Source organism: Cryptomeria japonica, chromosome 2 (genome assembly GCF_030272615.1).
Source record: "Cryptomeria japonica chromosome 2, Sugi_1.0, whole genome shotgun sequence".
Lineage (NCBI taxonomy): Eukaryota > Viridiplantae > Streptophyta > Pinopsida > Cupressales > Cupressaceae > Cryptomeria > Cryptomeria japonica.
The window spans coordinates 564,889,349-564,910,989 of record NC_081406.1 but is presented as its reverse complement, the minus strand read 5'-3'; the positions used below and the strand labels follow the sequence as shown (position 1 = coordinate 564,910,989).

Below are 21,641 nucleotides of genomic sequence, written 5' to 3'. Positions count from 1 at the left end.
GACTAGGTGGGTTCTAAGGCAATTAGAGAAAATTGAGGCCTAGAGATGCAAGACTGATGTACATTGTGAGTCTCATTGTTGAGACTCAACCATCTAAGTCAGGCTTCAAATTAAAATAAAAGAATGAAAAACAAAAAACATTTAAAGCTGACATTCTAAAATGATGCAAAATGTTGATGCAAATAAACACTACACAGTTGTATCCAAAAGCACAATACAATTTTTAAGATTCTAAAATGAATCCAACATTCTCAAAAGTTTCATTTCATTTGCAATCACAATGAAGAAAAAAAAAGAGTTTTGGAGATAAAAGCACATGACAATGAAGCAAAAATCAATAGACAACTCGAGCAACAAACATTGATTGACTACAACTTGAACAGGTTTGTAGCAACTCTTAATGCATCTAAAAGCATCTATGGTGCATTTGGAAGAACCCACCATTTATTTGGAGCAGCTCATCATCAGGTTGAAACAAATTTGATGAGGCATTTTCCTATTTCAATTTTTTTGTGTGTTTTTGTTTTAAATTTTGTGTGTCTTCTACATTTATTTATTTTTTATTTAGATTCATGGAACAATTTCTAGCTGTTTTTCTAATATTCATCCATTTTTAGTTGCAAAACCTAACTATTTTTATTTAATTTTTTTATCGTAGTTTATTTAGAAACCCTAAATGTTAATTAATTTTCCATTTATTTGTTATTGTAGCATACTTAACATTTATAAATTATTTTAATGTCAACCCTAATTAGAAAGACCCTTATTGGAAACATGTCTTCCTAGGAGCAAAGAAAGTGGAGTTGGCTTGCAAACATTGCAAGACAAGAATTAGTGGGGGAGGCATTAATTGATTGAAATGCCACCTTGCACAAATGCTATGCTGATATGTTGAAGTGTTCCAAGTTTATGAGATTTCCATATAATCATTGACTTCCAAAAATCCTCATAAATCAGTCATATGTATCTAATTTTTCCACTTCAAGATTATATCACTCTGCAGCATACGTTATTCCTAACAGATTTTTGGTTCTAGTGTGCAATTTATCTTCGTATAAGACATAGCATTCATGACATAAAAGCTATTTTTTGCAACTATTATCATAGGAGGTTTGGCAAGCATTAGTAACTCATAGGTTTGGTGTGTATTTTGTTTTGGTTTTGTTTCTTAGCACCTTATAATTTTTTATGTTCTTTTGATTTTTTCCTTTGAAATTACATAAATATTGCATCAAACATTTTTGAGGATGATGATATGTTTCTTCTTCTTGTTTACAGAATACAGCACTTCTAAGAGCTCTTCCAGGCTTGAATGAATTTGGCAAGATGTTATTGGGTAAGTGTTTGGGTGCATCTAAATAGTATATACTATAATCTGAATCAAAAGATTAGTTTTAGGTAAGATTTCCATTTCTATTAATCTATCTTAATGTCATAAGGATATAAACACACATTTACTGGATCGTTTTTGTCTGCAATCCATTCTCAATACAAGGAATAATACAAAAGATAATTGCTGACAGTAAAAAAGGCATGTCTCCTTTTTTCCTGTGATTTGCATGACATTAATGGTGTGGGATTAGATTTAAACCTCTATTTTGCTTTCATAATTAATCCATGTCCTGTTAAAATAACCTCTATGGTATTTGAACTCCTTGACTGCCAGCTGAACTACTCATGGAACAAATTTTAGGCTGGAATCCTTAGCTGGGTCTGAGGATGTTAACTTTACAAATAATCATGCTTACAGTAAGATAAAGAGTTTAGAAATCGACAAATTGGCACTTAGTTGGGCTACAAAAGCCATCTTGAAGAGCAAAGAACACACCTTTCATCCATATACCACCGTCAAGAGAAATTGAAAGGCATTATGTTGCTCAAGAGTGAAGGCACAATGACCAGCATGTTGAATATCCGAGCTAGTTAAATTTTTTATTGCTAAGTGCTTATTTTCTCCTTTGTGCTGGATTGTATGTGAAATCTCTGAATTTTGTCTAGAGCTGCATTTATATTACTTAGAAAGTGTGTTGTTTCTCTAGAAAGACGTGCACTACACCTGTAAGATTAGAATTGACTTCTTTGTGTTAAAGAGAGGGAGAGGGGATTAATGTGTTATTAGTAAGTTTTTATTTTCTCCTGTGTCCTGGACTGGAAGTGAAATTTCTGAAGTTTGTCTAAACCTGCATTTATATCACTTAGAAGGGGTGTCCTTGCTCTAGAAAGACATGTACAGTAAGCCTGGAAGATTGGAATTGACTACTTTGTGTGTGAGAGAGAGGTCATAAATGTACTAATGTAATTATGAACCAACCAATTGTAATACTAGAATATAATAATGCAAGAGTGTATAAATAATGACTCACATGAAATAGATGAAACAAATGTACATACATGAGAGCTCTCTGATCAACTCCTAGTTCATACTACAAGTCTCCATGTCAACCTGAGGTGTTTCTGTTGGACCTACCATCTATTCCATACAAAGTCAATGGTTCACAACATTTCAGAAAATTCTCTACAAATTAATATTTAATGTTTTCTTATAGTTTCCTTTTATTAAGGAGAGGCAAGGTCTTACACATACAATATTAAACGGTCTAAGAAAAGTGAATAGTCATCAACATTTAAGAAAACTCTATAATTATATGTTGTCGAGTCTTGTTTTTATATCCTTTTTTACAATTGAAAGGAGGCCTTTTTTCTTTATTATATATCATTAAAATACATTGTCATTATTCCTTATAATTCTTTTAATATTTGAGAAGGGTTCTCTTTGCTATACATATGATTTAAATATGCGTTTTCTTTCAATTTCCTTTTAAATTATTGAGAGGGAGTCTATTTGCCTATGTTCTACACACACACATGAAATGACCATTATAAGCAAAGTGATAGCTCTCTTATTTAAGAAAACTGTCCATTATCTTAGCATATCGTGTTGATTTTTCTTATAAATACTCTTCCATACTTGAGAGGGAGTCTCTTTTCTTTTGCTTCTGCTTTGTGCATCGCAATCTCAAGTTCATATGTATTAAATCTATAGATTTTAAAGGTTTACTATCATTGACATAAATGGATATTAAACGTAAGGTACTGATAGCATGCAGGGCCAGTAGCAGAGCAGATTATGCTTCTGGAGAACATAGGAACCTCAGTGCTTGTGACTGAAAATCAGGTACAGTTACTTTCTTACTACAAAATAAAACCAGAGTTTTTTCCATCGTTGTTGGAATGGTTAAAATGTTTTTTTTTCTCAATTCTTTTCCATACTGTTGTGTGAAAGTTTAAATTTGTGACGTGAAAATCAATTTTAGAGATGCACGGAAATGGGTACAGTTTCGAATAAGGGTACACCAAATTTTCAATATCCCTTTATACAGATGCAATTGGATATAACTATTATAAAAATTGCATATATATTCAATTGTTAATACTTTATACATCCAAGATTCTGACAGAATAGAGCACAAAGTAGAAATATATTTATACAGATTTTGGTTTTTATATTTTTAAGTTTATAATATTCATTTTGTTTGATTATATTTGTGTCTTGTGATATGTGTGTATGTTTGCACATGTCTGTGCATGTTCAATTTATTTTTTAGGGTGTTATTTCTTTTGCAAATTTTAAATGCTTTATTCCTCCCCTAAACTGTATATGGCATTGGGCAGTGTGTTACCATTTTCAAACATATTGGTTACGTCACAAATATAGGATCAGAAATGGATATGATATCATTGCCATATCTGTGAGTATCGTATCTGTATCCAGTATCTAATACATGAATACGTGTATTTGGGCATGGGAGGGGATACATCTATAGTTTACAAATTCTGTGAGTACTCTTTGTTTATTGTGCTGCATGAGTTTTTACAAGTTTAACTAGTGACTTTTGATAGACAAAAGAAAAGCGCAAGTAAAAAAGCCGGAACGGGTAAAATGCTGCTTAAAATGTGTTTTTCACACATCCTTTTTGCTATAAAACCATGCATTTTCTCTTTCGAGATGTCAATTTTTAATTTAATACTTCGTAATTAAATTTTGCATAAAAAATATGTTTTTTAAGAAATTTTAATTTTTAGTACTTTCTAAGTTGCTGAGTCAAATATTTTGGGCTTTCCAAGTACTCTCCAAGTTCGAGTCATGCAATTTTTTTTGTGAAAGTACTAAAATAATTTAAGTATGCAATTCTGATCATGCCAAAATGATCTTGAAGTTGTAAGATGATGATATGAAGGAATTGGGTCACTTACTAAAAATAGCATGCTCCTCTAAGAAGTTTGGAGAGTTCCCAAGAAACTGGAAATCAATTCTGAAAGCAACATAAGGCTCACCAAGACCAACTAAGCTCACTACCAACAACATCTTTGCAAGAAGAACTTTGGAGTTCTCCCCAATTCACCAAGTAGCTTATGGGAAAAATCGGAAACTGAGCTAAAAGATCACAAATCAATCTTTCTTAAAATGGGTACATTGCAGTCCTCTCCACAGAATTGCTTGCCCTCAAGCAATTGCAAGTCTCAAACAACTGTACGTTGCTAAATAACCAATGTGGTCTAGAATCCGGAATCAATCTAGAAGGTTTGTGAACCTTTTTGTTTTATGTGCTACGCTAGGCATACCTATAATAAAACCTCTTCACATTTCTTGCTAAAAGAACAACAAATTTCTGCAAAAATTTAGGGAGCTCCTTGATATTTGACTTTCCTTTACCATGATTCCATTGCACCATTCAAAAAACTTCTAGAAAACTAATGCTAAACTTATCATATTTAACTTCTTGAACTCTAGCATGATAGTCACAACTGTGTAGTGGTCTGCGGTCCAAACCGCAAAAGCAAGTTGAGAACAAGAAATTACAATTGTGTGGTGCTTGAAGTCCCACATGATAAAACACTTGGTTAGTTGAAATTCATATCCTTTTTAGCTGAAACCATACGCTACCTATCTTCAATGTTTGAGTGGTCTGAAAATGCACATTCTTGCAGCTATTCAGGTCTGATATCAGCAATATATAATCTAATTTTCTCAAAATTAGCACCTTGAAAGAATATCAACTGCTGCAAAAATGAAAATCTTTCAGTAAAAATAAGAAATCTAAGCATTCTATCAATTGAAAATACCTCCCCATGAGTTGCCAATTGAGCAATGCTTCAAATCCTAATTAAAATTTCTCTTCAATCCACTCATAAATATACAAAAGGAATCATATGATGGTTGATTGAAAAGAAAACAGCAACATTAACTCTGCAATTTTGATTCATAATCCCCCATGGTACATTCCTTCCATCATCATTGATATCCAACAATTATTTTTGATGATCTCTTGCATACACACTCACCAAAGAAGTAGCTCCATCAAGTTTATGCTACACTATTCTGATATTCATGTGAACTTCAAAACTAGAGATAATGCTCTCCATACAACCAATCTCAAAATCATGATAGTGCTCCTCTCTTTGTGGCGATCCCACAAAGTCTATCATGATGCCTTGATGATTCATGCCATTCAAAGTAGGAAGTAAACCATTTTTTAGATAATTGTTCTTCTAATCCCATGAGCTTATACTCTTGATGTTCTTCCCAATTACTATTAACATGCATCACAAAACCGGATTGTAAAATGTTAACTCAACATCCATGTAAGAAAAGGGATTATCAAAAGATTGGAAGTTATTCCTATCCTCTTTTCTTGATTTTGTTCCTTGCCCATGATGGAATATTCTCTCCATTCTCTTGCATGTAACAACACGAGATCCTCCATTAGACATTCCTCTCAACACCATCCTCCTTCCATCAACTTGGAATTTCAACTCTATTGTATGCAAATTCAAAGTAATCTCTCCCAAAGAACAAAGCCATTGGATGTCAAGAACAACATTGGTGTCTCCAATGCTCACCACATAGAAATTGTCATTGAATTCATAGTTGCCCAATTGTAGACTCAACAATGGTATCCTTGAGCAAGAAATAGTGAATCTGTCAGCAACCATGACTCTGAAGCCTTTACATTTTTCAGTCTTGAGGCCTCTTCATGCTACAACTCCATCAATGAAATTGTGTGTAGCTCCTGTATCAATAAGAGCAACAATTTTCTGCCAACAAAGCACTCCAAGAACCCTAAAAGAATCATTCTTTTGTAGACTTGAGAGCTAGGTAAGGGTGCCTTCACTTTCCTTTTCTTCTTTAAACTCTTCAAGTGCTTCTTTCTCCTCATTTTCCTCTGAACCAGTTTTCTGTTCTGAATTTTTTGATTCAGATTCATTAGATGAAAATACTCTCAAATGATGAATACTCCCAAATGATTTCTCAAAGCACTAATGGCTTGGGGCCCATGGGTCCTTGCGTGTGAAGCATAATTTTTTCCTCCTTAGTTCCTTTCCAAGGTCATCATCTTTATTTGAAGAGAGACCTTTGGGCTGATTTGATTCCTTGTTAAAATGTTCCTTATTTTTTTTCGTGTTGAAGGGTTTTAAGTGGAAATTTTCTCCTTGGAGGAGCGAGCTTCATGCTCCTTTCTTTCTTGATGACTTCTTGGAGTGTAGGTGGGTCAAAAGCCTTTACCCACAATCAGCACTTCATTGGAAAGGACTGCAAGTCTTCTTTTTGAAATGTTCAGCACTATCACTAAAAGTCTCTGGAAATCAGCAATGTGGGAATCAACTGTTCCATGCTGTCTCAGCTGTTCAAGTTCTCTAAACTGCAATTGGGGGTCTTTTTTGCCAAACTCTCAATGAGTTTATTAGTGAACTCATCGTAGGTGGTAATGAGGAAAACTTCATTCCAAAATTCATTTCCAAAACAATAGAAGAAAAAACAGTCCAAGAAGAATATGTCCTCCGAGGTCAAACAACAAGATGCATAGCACTATTATAATTCAAAAGAGAAGATATAATGTACCTCAATGCAAGATGAAACAATAACATATGATGCAGGAAAGCTTAATTATGAGTGGGAGAAGTTTTTTCACATGAGTCCAAGTTTTTTTCATATATCGGAAAGCTAAATGCTCATTTTTTATTTTTGTTCTGAAAAGACCATTCTAAATGAAGTTGTTTCAAAAGCTTGTGTTCCAGTCATACAAACATCAACAACCATATCTTCTGGGAAGGTTGCATAAATATATTGGATTGTAAGTCATTAGGAAATCCAAGTTCAAGTTTACTATAGAAGCAAATGACATTGATGAAATAGAATGCAATGTAGTACTGCTTGAGTGTAATGTTGTGTTTGGAACCCTCACATGTGGGACAAGAATGTAATTTTCTTGAAGATAGAAACGAACTGTTTGATAAAGAAAGGTTTTCCTTGCCTCAATAGTGCATACAAAGGGAAAGAAAACAACACTCCTGTGTCTGCTAATTGAACAAAAAAGTTGATGAATGCGAGGAAGATATATCTTGTTTCTCTTTGTATTTCAAACAAGATGAAAGAATGTTTGGGGTAGAAATGTATAATGTAGGTTGTACAAGGGAGCAGAGGAAACAATCAAATGAATTGATTTAACAATGCAAAGAAGTTTTCCAAGAATTGAGGTTTTTGCCTCCAGAAAGAGAGTTGGAACATGAGCTTTTCTTCCCAAATCTCCATTGTCCAACATTCATTTGTATCAGCAATCTATATTTGAACCTAAAGAAGTGAAGTAATTACAATAGACCTTGGACCAAGATGTGATTAGGTCAAATATGTTACCATGCAGTTTACTGATAGTTTCAATGCCCATTTGGAATTGCTCATGGAGGATATGCATTGATTAGAGAGCCCTCAACTATAAATTAAATAGTATCTACTAGCTTAGATTGATGTTTTTGTTGATCGAGTGTAGCATGCAAAATGCTTCATAAAGTTGGATTTTAATTGATTTGTCATCAAGTTTTACTAAAGAAGGCAATATATGGGAGATTTTAGGACAAATCGTGGCTTGAATGTGGCTTGTACTTTTATTTGGGTTGCATAATTTGTCTATTACTTTCATAAGAGTAATAGAGGCTATGCTTCACCCATTAATTGATTCTCATGTCATTTTGTATGCAGATGAAATTCTTCTTTTCAATGAGTCATGGTTGGAACATATGCAACATCCACAATAGGTGTTGGAGTGTTTTCAAAATTATTTTTCAACTCCAAGAAGTGTGATTTCTCAAGGAAATCATTTTGTATATTTTCTATATGCTTTTGTTGGATTATAGTTAAAAAACATACTGCTAGGATAGAAATGATCCTGAAATGGCAAAAAACCAAAGAAATTTTGGGTGTCTTCCAGCATCTTTGCAAGTTCAGAGTCTCTTTCTTTAAAACTACAATAGAAGGAATTTTGGTATATGCACTGAAGAAATAGAAGGATTATGTGATGGGGTAACTGTAGTGCGCTCTCAATTACGAAGAATTTTAATACTTGAAAAAACAGAAATTGTTGCACTCAATTTTTTGTATGAATTGGTTTCCTTTGGCAATTCAACTTGGTACAAAGTACACGAAAGGGACAACCAATAAGTTAATACATATGCTATCTAGACCTCCTTTTCTTAAAATGGATATAATAGGCACTACCATGCTACTTGAACTAGTCAGGTGTCAGATGTACAGGGAGGAATATGCAGAAGATGTTGAGTTTTGGAAAGAATTTCATAAATTATAATATTCAGAATCACATGATCTAGGAGGATTTGGAACTTTTAACTTCTCATGCTGTCACGGTGGTACTTCAAATTTAGTTTAGTCTTTGCCTCTAGCTTTGTCATTTTTTCACTCTCAATCATGTTGTTAAACAGTTAAACCATGAATTTCAAATTTCTTGTATCTGATGTCACCCATCAGTGTCATCCTTGTTCAACATATATTTTCAACATTATTTGTACAAAACAACATAACATGGTATATGAATTAGCAGAAGGTGAGTGGTTGGTTTTCTTGTGACTGTAACGTTATCTCATTATCTTCCTTACTAGTGTATTAATGTACAATAGATATTCATTGATTGATTGGCTTAGGCTAGATGGTTCAATTTAGTTGATTCATTCTATCTCTCTATCATAATACAAAACTTGCAGATTCCAAGATATTATGATTCTTCCTTACAGCACTACCATGTTCCATTATTCCTTCATCCTCTTTGTTGTAGCACTCTGATTATTTTTATTCTGATGCTCACTGTGGAATAAACTGTTTCTGCTCATAACACATTAGAATTGGTTCTAGTGAGGTGTCCCCTAGGTCATCCCTAGGCCTTGGTTCAGTGTTACTAGATTCTTATCTCGCTCATCTTAATCCTTCTTTTTATTTATTCTCTCGCTCATATGAGGTCTAGCTATAGGAAGTTTAGACTTGAAACATGTGGCTCATCATCTTACCTTCCTATCTGTTTTACTGTCTACATGGCCCGAATAAATGCGTACTGTTATTTCAGACATCTAATTGAACAAAAATAATGAAAAATGTTTATGCTTTCAGTTTTCACAGTGAATCATTTATTTACGAGCTTCACCTCTACTTGGGAACTTCATCAGAATGATATTAAGCTTTTTTACTATTTATTTTCTTTGCTTTCTCATAGTTAAATTTGACAGCCATAAGACTTTTGGTGAGATTGAAAAGTTATTTTTCGTTGACTCTGATTGCAATGTAACGTAAATTACTGATTACATTTTGAAACTAATGCTTTACACAATCTAACAGCTTTCTGATCTTCATCAAGTACTGGTTGAAGCAGCAAATCTTCTGTGTGTTGAGGCTCCTGACCTCTATGTACGGCAGAATCCTGTGCCAAATGCATATACCTTAGCAATAGGAGGACGAAAGCCATTTATTGTGGTTCATACAAGTATTGTGGAGCTTCTTACCCTTAGGGAGTTGCAGGTACATGCTTCTTCTCTACCCCTTCACTTCTCATACACAAAATAATTTGTATATATAACCATTGAAAAGAAGATTAAAAACAAATTCCTAGTGTGCATGTTATCCAGTATGCTTCTATAACTTAGTTTTATGTACTAAAGGCTACCACCATTTATGGAGGGACTAGGTAAGTACGGATAACTGATTTCTAAATGTACTACTAATTATTAAGATTGGCACGAGTACTGCAAAAAAAAACCCTTGTTAGTTCCTCCCATGATCCATTGGTTCTGTGTGGGGTATAAATATGTTTGGGTAATTAGAGGGCATCCTTTATATCTTGGACAATTTTCTTTTTGTGCAATTAGAAATATGGTTTTGTAAGATTCGGAAAATTGTACGTATTCATTGTCAAATCCTCCTTTCACTTGACTCTTATCCTAACCATGTCAATATAGATAAGAAAAAAATTGGAGAGGGCTTGTGAATGGCTGCATTGAAAGATAAACTAGTGTAAGGATTGGGACACTTTAAATAAGAACAAATTTCTCGCTGATAGGGCTATGGGAAGTTGCTGGTGGATAATAAACATGAATGGAAAATAAAGACCAATCTTATCGTCAAGGAAAGTTCACATTCCATGTAAACATTTGAATTCTTATGGTGTGCATATAGAAAGATAAAAGCCAAAGGTAAAGGTTGTTTCTAGGTCATGGCCAAGCGAGACAGAAATTTGACATATGAGACCCACCTTTTGGAAATTAAGGGAAATTTCTTAAAATTACATTATCTATTGTATAAAATCTGTACTATTGGATTTCAATATATAACTAAGGTTGGCAGAAAACCCAAAATTGAGCTAGTCATAAATGATACAAGTTATTGGGCATAAGCAATTTGCATATATCTGCTTACACTGCTTATGTAAGAGAGAAAATGACAACAAGAAAGGATTAATGCAAGGGGTTCAAATGTAGAGGACACAAATGCTTCTTATAGTTGGTATAGGGGTTGACACATTGAGGTATAGAGCCTAATCAATTGCAAACTAAAATTGGCAAATTTATGGAAAATTTAATTAATATTTTACTAAGATTAAAAGTTACCTATATGGGATGATTTAGATTGTCTGACGTTTCATTCATATCAATGAATGTATAGGAGGTAAAGTATTGATTTTGTATATTTTACTTTTAAGCGAATTAAAAGATTGATGGAAGAGCATTTAGTCTAACAAAGGAAGCAAAATAAAATAGAGATGATTTGAGGAACAATTAAACTAATGTAAAGGTTGAAATAATAGTTGAAAAAGTGAGCGAAGACTTGCTGGACTCGTGAGTGCTTTTGAGTTTATTAGATATGTATGTAACTTAACAGTGGCTTGCTAGATGAATCAGACAACAAAACTTGTGAGATACTTGGTGAGTTTCCCCTGCCAAACGAAAATTCATCTGATAGAAAATACAAGAAAGCTAAATCCCCACAAATTGTCACTTTTGCCTTTTTTTGTAATTTATCCTTTGTTTTTGTCTATTAAATCTTATCTGCCTGAAGCAATCACCAAGCAATTTGAAGAATTTTTCAATGTTTGAAGTGCAATTTGATAGGTTTGTCTTTGGAATTTTTCGTTCTTTTTTGTTATTTTTTCTTTATTTCAAAACCTTGCTTCTTATTTTGTCCTTTTTTCCAATGCCTAGGTTCTTTGCAATGTGCAAGACATAAACCTTGGCAAGGTGTAAAGAACCCCGCATAGAAGCATGACACTCTAGGTATGATCAAGGGCGTGGTGACCTATAATTATTGTGGATTTAATACGAGAGGAGGCATCAATCACCTCAATTGCCAAGTTGCTTGAATCCTTGATCCAGATGTCAAGTTGTGTGACCAAGTGGAGTAGGAATTGGAAAGAAAATCAATGCCCAACTTTCCAGCAATGAGGACAAGAAAACAAAAAGGAAGAGGGTGAGGGATGCCATTATATTTGTGATGAATACTACCCTTGATTCAGTAGGAGACTCTCCCATTGCTTGTGGATTTAGTGTTCCTCCACTCACGTTGAAGAGAGTTCAAGTCATTTTCATTCCCTGTAGTGTTCCCAATTAACAATCTTTGCTCAAAGATAGTGCTTGAAATTGAGAGAATCACCATGAGATGAGGATGGCTGTTACATTTTTTTGGTACTATAATAGTACACCATTTAATGTGGCTAGTAGTTCTTATTGGGATGCATAGGTAAATGCATTGATTGTTGCTAGTGTAGGATTGAAGGTTGTCATGTTCCTTTTTTAGAATTAGAATAATTGGGGGAACTCGTAGCCTATTTCTTCATTTTCCATAGGCTAAGGGATAAAGTTAGGGAAATGATTAATGATGATATTTTAAGATGGGTCTAGTAGCTTTATTCTAAAATAACAACTCAATTATTATTATAATTTTATTATTTAAAAGTATTTTTAAACTTTTTTGGAGGGAGTTTTAAAAGGGAAAAGGAAATTCAAATTAAAGGGCCTAAAAGGAATTTATAGGAGGGCAAATTGATCAAAGGTAGCCAGAATTGTTATTATAATCAAATCCTTTTTTGGATTGTAATGTCCCATATTCAATTAATTTATGTTTGTGTATCAAAGGCCTATTTCCTATTGTTAGCGTCTCCCTTGGTTAAAGTTTAATTTGTTCTCCCTCTTCATCCCTCATGTGCCTATCAGGTTCAAAAGTTGCTAAGTGTTGAAACTAAGTAGCTTCGGTAAGATAAATGATTGAATGAGAGACTTCATTTATCTCTCATTCAATCATCTACCTTATCAATATAACTACAAGCGAATGGTAGACTTCATGATTATATGCATTCCACAATTCAAACATCGGATTGCACAGTTCGATATGTGGACATCATTACCAAATGTAATCGATTGTGCCATGACCATATTTCATATGCTATGATTGCAATAGAACAGATCGAATATATGATAACTATCATAGTTATCATATGATAGCATCGATTGATGTTATCATATGATAACTATAAATAGTTATCGTATTAATCTCATCATACCGATTTGTTATCGGTTGATTAATGTAATAGCATTTGACGTGAACCGATTTGGTATCGGTTGTCAAATATTAAATAGCATTTGTTTTAAACCCGATAGTTATCGGTAAAGTGCTTCATTGAAGCGATGCCTATGAACCGATCAAGACATGTCTTGATCGGGCATGTCAAGAGACATGTCCGGTCAAGGCATGCCTTGATCGGTGGGCATCACATATAAGTAGATGCCGTGTGAAGTGCTGTAGATAATATATAAATTAATCAATGGCATCTACAGCAATCTGAAACATAAGAAGCAACAGTCAATAACATTAAAAGAATATCAAACCTCCTACAACTTAGATTTGAATATAAATTTGAATAACATTTACACTAAGGTCTAGATAGTTTCTAAGTGTGGAGGTAAGTTCAATTTTTTAAGTGTGCAAATTAGAGTTCTGGAGTTTTTGGCATTCTTTTTCTCCAAGATTTGGCTTTCTCTTTATTCCTCTTTATTCCAATTAGAATATTAGACTTTCCCATACCAACATGTCTTTTTGCCCAACTTTGTTGTTTCCTTTATTCCTATTGGGATACAAGACTTTCCCATTTGGGCATACATTTCTTTCTAATTCCTTCTTTTTCCCTTGTTCCCATTGTTATTTTGGAGTTCTCCATCTCGTAATCCCTTTCCTTGACCCCTACTCTTTTCCCTTTCCTTTGTCAGAGATTCAAAGTTCCTCTTAATAGCATGCCTCAGAGTCAAACCCCGATCCTTGGCAAGTGGTAAGAGTCACAAGGCATCCTCATTCACTAAACTCCGAAACTCATGCATTTTGCATTGTTTTTTTCCCACCTACCTTCCTGCATTGTTGATTTTCCCAAGTTTTATTGGATGTATTTTAATGTATATATGTGATTCAATCTGATACTTGCATTTTTGGAATTCTATGTGTTCTCAAATTGAATAACATTATACTATATATATTCCTTTGCAGAGGCATGTCCTTGAACGGACATGTCTCTCCTTTAATTATAATAATTTAATCAATATTATAATGTTTCATCAATCAATTATTAATCTAGAATAATATAATAGATTAATATTGAATATTAAATTTTATATGATTAATAATAATATAATAATATAACATAATAATATATTATTATTAATCAACATATATTATATGTATTCTAAATGATCATTCGACTGAAGCTACAAACATTAACACTCCCTCTTAGCTAGGGAGGATGATCAGACAGAATGTGTAGTGATCTCCCATGTCAACACTTATGGCCCTCACCATAGCTACACAAAACATAATTAACACTCCCTCTTAGCTAGGGAAGATAAAATCAATGCAAATGCATTAAGTCTAGATTAATTATGGAATAGAGAAAATATTATCTCACTATGATATTAGGAAGTATGGTATAAACAAGAATATCAAGGCACATGATATTCACCATAACTCAAAAATATCATCTCATGATATTGGGAGTATATGCATCAACCTTATGATGCTCATCATAGGGGACCATAGTCTCAAGGTGTGAATTTGCCTCCGTCGGCGATTCTATTCACAAGCTCTTGCGTGGATTGCCTCTGTCGGTGATTCTATCCATAAGCTCTTGTGTGGATTGCCTTAGTCGATGATTCTATCCATGAGTTCTCACGTGGATCGCCTCAGTCGACGATTCTATCCACAAGCTCTTACGTGGATTACCTCAGTCGGCGATTCTATCCATGAGCTCTCACATGGATTGCCTCAATCGGCGATTCTATCCACAAGCTCTTATGTGGATTGCCTCAGTCGGCGATTCTATCCATGAGCTCTCACGTGGATTGCCTCAGTCGGCGATTCTATCCACAAGCTCTTAAGTAGATTGCCTCAGTCGACGATTCTATCCATAAGCTCTTGTGTGGATTGCCTCAGTCGGCGATTCTATCCATGAGCTCTCATGTGGATTGCCTCAGTCGACGATTCTATCCACAAGCTCTTACGTGGATTGCCTCAGTCGGCGATTCTATCCATGAGCTCTCATGTGGATTGCCTCAGTCGGCGATTCTATCCATGAGCTCTCATGTGGATTGCCTCAGTCGGCGATTCTATCCACAAGCTCTTATGTGGATTGCCTCAGTCGACGATTCTATCCATGAGCTCTCACGTGGATTGCCTTAGTCGACGATTCTATCCACAAGCTCTTAAGTGGATTGCCTCAATTGGCGATTCTATCCACAAGCTCTTACGTGGATTGCCTCAGTCGGCGATTCTATCCACGAGCTCTCATGTGGATTGCCTCTGTTGGCGATTCTATCCACAAGCTCAAGTTATTGTAAGATCATCACCTTCCAATAACCTCAAAAATACAAGTGGAAATCATTTGGAAGTCGTCACTTCCTTATGATTTACACAGGGCCCATAAGGCATTAAATGATTTCATTAGTATAATAATCAATTGAATCAAGTTTTACCTCATAAGTGTTTCACCTTCAATAGTGAAAATCCCTCTCAATCACTATGATCGAAATTGTCACAAGTTGACTGAACCATCTGCTCCCTCTGAAGCTCAAGTTCTTGTATCAACCTCTTGTCCTCTTTTGAAATGTCAGACTCCCTCTGCATCTGGTCTCAATCATCAATTCATTTATAAGCATCAATTTATTTTTCCCTTTAATTCAATTTTATTGTGCTTTCATCCTGAAGGTATGTCAGAGAGAGATTACAAATAGCTCATAAACTAAATTATCTCGAACAGAAATACCAATGATAGAAGTATACAAGATTTTACTAGCCAATATTATAGCATAAATTACAAACTCAATAATTCATGTGCCTTAATAAAACATGGAATACTTATCTTAAGTTTAAAACATTTCCTTTTATAAGGTGAGCCCATATAAGAAATATCACGCATGAATCATCTCTCATCATAATTCCCTTTGAATGATGTAGAACATTTTCATAATTTTGATCAACACTTTCATCATGATCTGCCACACACAGTTGTTAATAACTTTTTAAATTTCCAAAATTTATCCGATTGCTTCGGTGAGATGTTAGAAGATATAATTACAAACATTTCCTCCAAGTTATAGCCAGATCCAACGGTTAGAACAAAAGTTATGACATTTTTCCCAAAACTGCTAACCCTAGGTAGGGTTTCAAGTGACCTGCACCAAAGTCGTCATATCTTGCACAAAACTGAATCAAATTTGATGAGATAAACATATTTGAAAACTAGAAACACAGATCTTTCCATCCATATATTATAGTCTTCATTTTGAGGCCAACCAAGGGCCGTACAATGGCATATTTCAGACTGAAAATTCTAAAAAAAACTGAATTCTCCAACCCTCTCCAACCTCCAAATTAAACTTCACAGGCCTGAGCTCTGATATCATGTTGATTTTCCCAGGTTTTATTGGATGTATTTTAATGTATATATCTGATTCAATCTGATACTTGCATTTTTGGAATTCTATGTGTTCTCAAATTGAATAACATTATACTATATATATTCCTTTGGAGAGGCATGTCCTTGAACGGACATGTCTCTCCTTTAATTATAATAATTTAATCAATATTATAATGTTTCATCAATCAATTATTAATTTAGAATAATATAATAGATTAATATTGAATATTAAATTTTATATGATTAATAATAATATAATAATATAACATAATAATATATTATTATTAATCAACATATATTATATGAATTCCAAATGATCATTCGACTGAAGCTACAAACATTAACATGCATGACTGAAGTTGCCATTGTTGACCTGATTTGATGTCACAACTCCAAAAGGGTTTTTCCTGCCTAGAAACAATTGTTCTTCTCAAGGGTGCAGATTCACATATACTTCCAAAAATTAAAATAGGTCAAGATGACCATGCAACCATTAATGCGGTGGTTAGGGTTTCAAGCTCTAATGGTCCTCACACCATCTTTGGACTGCCGTTACAACAATTTCACTGTTGTGATTGGAAGGAGAAGGAGTTCCCCTCACCTCTAGGTACATTTGCACATCCCAAGCAATTTTTGCACAAGGGCATTGAAAATAATGGGCATGGGCGAACCTTGTAGTGCAAAGAGACCTCTTTTCTTCTTCCAAGGTTGCATGAATAAGTTGAAGGAGGTTTATTGTGAGATTTTCATTATTTCAAAGAACATTTATTCTACACAAAAGAACATCTCCCCAAAAATGCTCTTGGCATTGGTGTTCAAGCAATCATATCTGAGAATGAAAACCCTTAGATTGGCTAAAATCAAAGGATAAAAAGCTTTTGGTTTCAAGGATCATAGGATGAAACCCCTTTGGTTCTGTATGACAATCTCACTCAAAGGTTGTGAATGAAATTTCATGGTTGTAGATTTAGTTGTAACAAGTTTGTATGATTTGTAGTTGTTGTGGAATCAAATAATCTAGCTATTACACGTTGTTGTGTTGCAGCATATTTTTATGTATTTCTAGACTTCATCAATAATAAGAAAATTTCTAAAATTTATCTTTCTTAATTGGCCCCATTTGTTAAGATTGGGTTCTAAATGTCATTTTGTAAACTTTGAATAATATTTGGGTTATTAATGTTAATGTAGAGTTGTGAAGAAACTTGAATTTTTTACAAAATCTTTTTTAAAATATTTAAATCTGAAATTTATTTCCTAAAATAATTGTGGGTTTATTACATAAGAATCTTGCCAACTTGTAGGGCAAATTGACTTGAAGTTTGAGGTAGAGCTTGCATTGGTTCCTTCTTTGATGCTTCATTCTATTGGTTTTTTCATGATTCATGGTACTAATCAAAGAGATTGCAAAGCAACTCTCAGAGTTGCAGATGATGATGATTTAAAGAAGTTAGTTGATAGACAAACTCTTGATGCTTGGAAGCAATAGTGCAATTTCTTATGGAAAAGGTCAAAATTTGATTATTCAAAACCCTCCTAGGGTGGTTAACTCCAAATGGAGCATATGAGAAATTAGCAGCATCATAATCACATTAGCTCAAGTATGCAGATGATTTTCACAAAGGGAAAGATATCTCAATAAATATAGAACATCATATGGCATCTACAATTAATTTTCCTTCTATTTATTAAAGTACTTTCAAGACCTTTTTTGGAGATGTTAGGGTTTGTAGCCAAGAGCAAGACAAGAAATGTCATTTTTTCAAATATTACACAGAAGCCCAAGGAGCTACATGAATAGAAAGATCAACTGTTGGTAATAGAAGAGAAAGAGGTAAAGTCCTAATTGAGTTGGAAAGCACAAAAAGGCTCATTAAAGAGATAACTCTAAGTTTTAAGAAGGTACGAAAGGCAAATGAAGTAAATGTTGTTGGGACTAAACATACAATCACTCTTGTAGCTTTGCAAGTAGTGAAAATTAATTTGGAAATGATGAAATCAGAATATCTACATTTGATTAAACATAGAGATACGGTCATCAGATTTGTAGAGATGGCATAAATGCATCTAAGGAAAAGGTTGATGAAATCACCTTTGAGCTTAAATCAACCAAGCACCCTTTAGAAAGGACCTAAATGGCACTTTTGGAGGCAGAAGAACAACTTGATGCTGTAGCAAATTTCATGAAGCTAGAGAATGAAGTAAGTTCGAAGGAAATTAAGTAAGTAATTAAAGAGCTTGATAGGCTTTGAGAGAATTTTGATTTAGAACAGTTTTTGGGAATACTAAAAGTTGCAAGTATAGAGTTGGGCTTAACTAAGATAATTGGGCAAGGAATTGACGATTACTAAACAAAGCAGCTTGAGGATGATGCAGTTAGTTGGGAATCAGAAACGATGACTTGAAAGGACAACTACACAAATGACCCACCCTTTGAAATCAATGCAGAGGTATATTCTAGTTTAGAATTTTCAGCTTGTGATAATATGAGAATAACATAGTAGAAGCCAACTACACCACAAGAAGGTTTGAGCATTGAGAATTGCAAATTCCCAAGATTGATTTGGGTATGAAAAAACCAAGATGATGATATTAATATTAAGGGAAATAGAAATGCATTTTTTGACGTCCTTCTCAGAATGTCCATTCCTTATTTTATTTCTATCATGTTTGGTGACTAGACAGGTTTTAGAAGATAGAAAATGCCAAGAGTATATTTGTTGCTAGCACCCTAGATGGAAATGGGATTGATGATGAGCATGTGAGATCACATGGTCTTATGGGGTACATGTTGATGTGTATTTTATGATACCTCAAACACAAAATAAAATACTTAGTATTCTATCCTCTCTTGAACAAGGAAATCTCAAATGCTAAACTTCGTCATCAAATAAGGCAACACCAAGGTTTCTTTAGTCAAGTCTTGACATGCAATTTAGATAGTCTTAGTGAAGTGATGTGATTTGCTGGTATCACAAAGGGACTTATGCTTCTGCAAAACAGCTGGAACTTGGAAACTGACTTTACTTCTACCAAACAAAGATCAAAGGGAAAGGGATAGGAAATCTAATTTAAGACCTTAAGACAATGATAATGATGAATGATGCTTAGATAGACAAACTTCTTATATCAAATTTTGCTTCGTCATGATAACAACAACCACACAAAACTGATGCTATCTCCAAAGGTAGTAAATGATTTTCATATTGCAAGCATCCATTCAAATACCCAATGCTGGCACAATCCAAATGAACATCCTCAATCGAACTATTGTAACGATGAGGTTCAGACTAACAATGCATTGCAATATGCAATCAACAAATTACAAATGGTATGACTATGAACACCAAGGAATTCATCACATATCATCGCATTTCTCCATCAAAATCAATGAACTTTAACCAAAACTTGAGAAGTAGAAACAATGCAAAATGTTGTGTAATGTCCCTTTTTTAGCGCAACATGATATGGGGTGTCGTTAGCCTATTCTGACACAGTCCCGAAGGCTAACAAGGACATTGGTGGGATCCTAAGGTGTTTTGGCCTAGGTGTTTTCAGTTTCAGGCCAATCGGTGCTGCTCTGACAGGGTTTCTAGACACTTACTATTTATAGTAAGTTAGTCTCCAAGCAGTGACTTGAAATTTTTAGTGTTTCCCTAGTTGGCATAATTATCAGTAAAAAAAAATTTGAAGGCGACAATGATCTAAAGGGATTATCAACAATGTTTTAATATTTAACGATAAAGTGTTAAGTTAAATTAAATATTTAACTTTATCGTTATATTATAAGGTTGGGAATATAAAGTAATGTTTAAAATATTAAAAGTTTCCTTTAATGTGTGCATTGTGGGAAATAATATTTTATTCTAAAATGTATTATCCCACATTTAGGAAATGAAGTGTTTGCATCCAGGAAGAAGATATAAATTGAGGTTGAGAGCTCTCTTTTGGGGTATGCTTGGATGAGATTAATGTTATGCTGTTGGATTTCGTAGAGATCTGATTATTGGGCTTGGAGGACGAAATCCCTCTTTGCTAGCATTCTCTTCGCTGTTGAAAGACACAGTCAGGAGGATTAATGGTGTTTTCATTTAGGAAATACATTGGGCTTCATCTGGTGCTCTCGCATGAAGTTTTTACAGGGGTTTGAAAGTGCAGATTTGAAGATAATGTTTTTGCTACAGTACCGCGTGAATAGTGTTTTGCTACAGTACCGCTTGAATAGTGTTTTGCTACAGTGCCGCGTGAATAGTAAAAATGCTACAGTGCCATGAATAGTGCTGCTATAGTGCATGAACAATGTTGGTATGAAGTTTACTTGTTTTTCCTGCTGATTAGAAGTTTGGAAGGCTACCATTACATTTGCAGACCACAACTTTCAATTCCAGATTTTTTCTATCATATTTTCATAACTAAGCATTGTAATTGTTGAATACAAACCTGAATAATTGTTGCAGCCCATAAGGCAGTTGAATGTGCACATTTATATTGCAAATCAGTATTTAACAACAAATAAGAAGTTTCGGGTTTTGCATATATTGTTGTATGTTTGTCAAGTGTTTGATAAAATGCCATGTTGATTATTAAGCAATTTAATTGATATCACATAGTAGTTTGCAAGTCTCTTTCAAAATGAAAATAGGGGTGGCCATTACATGTTGAAAGTCAAAGAACACACAAAGATCCACCATTTCTTCGATGAAAATCATGTATTTATTTTGACATAGTCTTGGTAACAATCTCTGTCTCCTCCTCCTACTGTTCTAACTCCTACTACTCTACTCTATTAACCTTACAAATGAGAATAGAAAGCCTTTTATAGACTTTGAATTACAATTCAAGGGCGAAGATTGATTTGAAATCATGGCTAAGATAATTCAAGGCAAACCCTAAATGGGGTTGTTACAACAACCACCACCTACATTGAATATTTGACCAATGAGATCATTACAACATTTTGGATACATGTCCTTCCCTTTAATTCAGACCAATGAGAAATCTCGTTAGGTACATTGAATAATATTTGATGTAGTGCCACGTCACTTGCTCCTCCTTTAATGAGTTAGGTTCAATGCACCTAAACATGCTGACTTGGTATCATTGAATTGGTTGATGATGATCAGGTGCCACCTTAGCTTGCACATATCCCTAGCAATATCTCTTGATACTCAACATCATCCAATTGCTTTATGTGATGGTTCATATTCCTATTGGTGGTGGTTTTATGCACGCTCAACACAGAATAAAATACCGAGAGATATCCTTTTCTCTCTTGATCAAAATCTTCTATGTGTTAATCAGCTGAACTATGTGATCACAAAGACGACTCCAAGGTTCCCAAATGCATATGAATAGTCT

General features: G+C 34.2%; 1 protein-coding gene across 1 annotated transcript in view; it reads left to right on the top strand.

Annotated features, from left to right (window-relative positions):
• LOC131041528 (plastoglobule-localized metallopeptidase 48, chloroplastic) overlaps positions 1 to 21,641 on the top strand; it is an 89,843-nt gene that overhangs the window by 56,278 nt on the left and 11,924 nt on the right. The window contains exons 4-6 of the mRNA XM_057974656.2: positions 1,279 to 1,336; positions 3,108 to 3,175; positions 9,677 to 9,856. Coding sequence (XP_057830639.2) covers positions 1,279 to 1,336; positions 3,108 to 3,175; positions 9,677 to 9,856 — 306 coding nt within the window. The remainder of the gene's footprint in view (positions 1 to 1,278; positions 1,337 to 3,107; positions 3,176 to 9,676; positions 9,857 to 21,641) is intronic.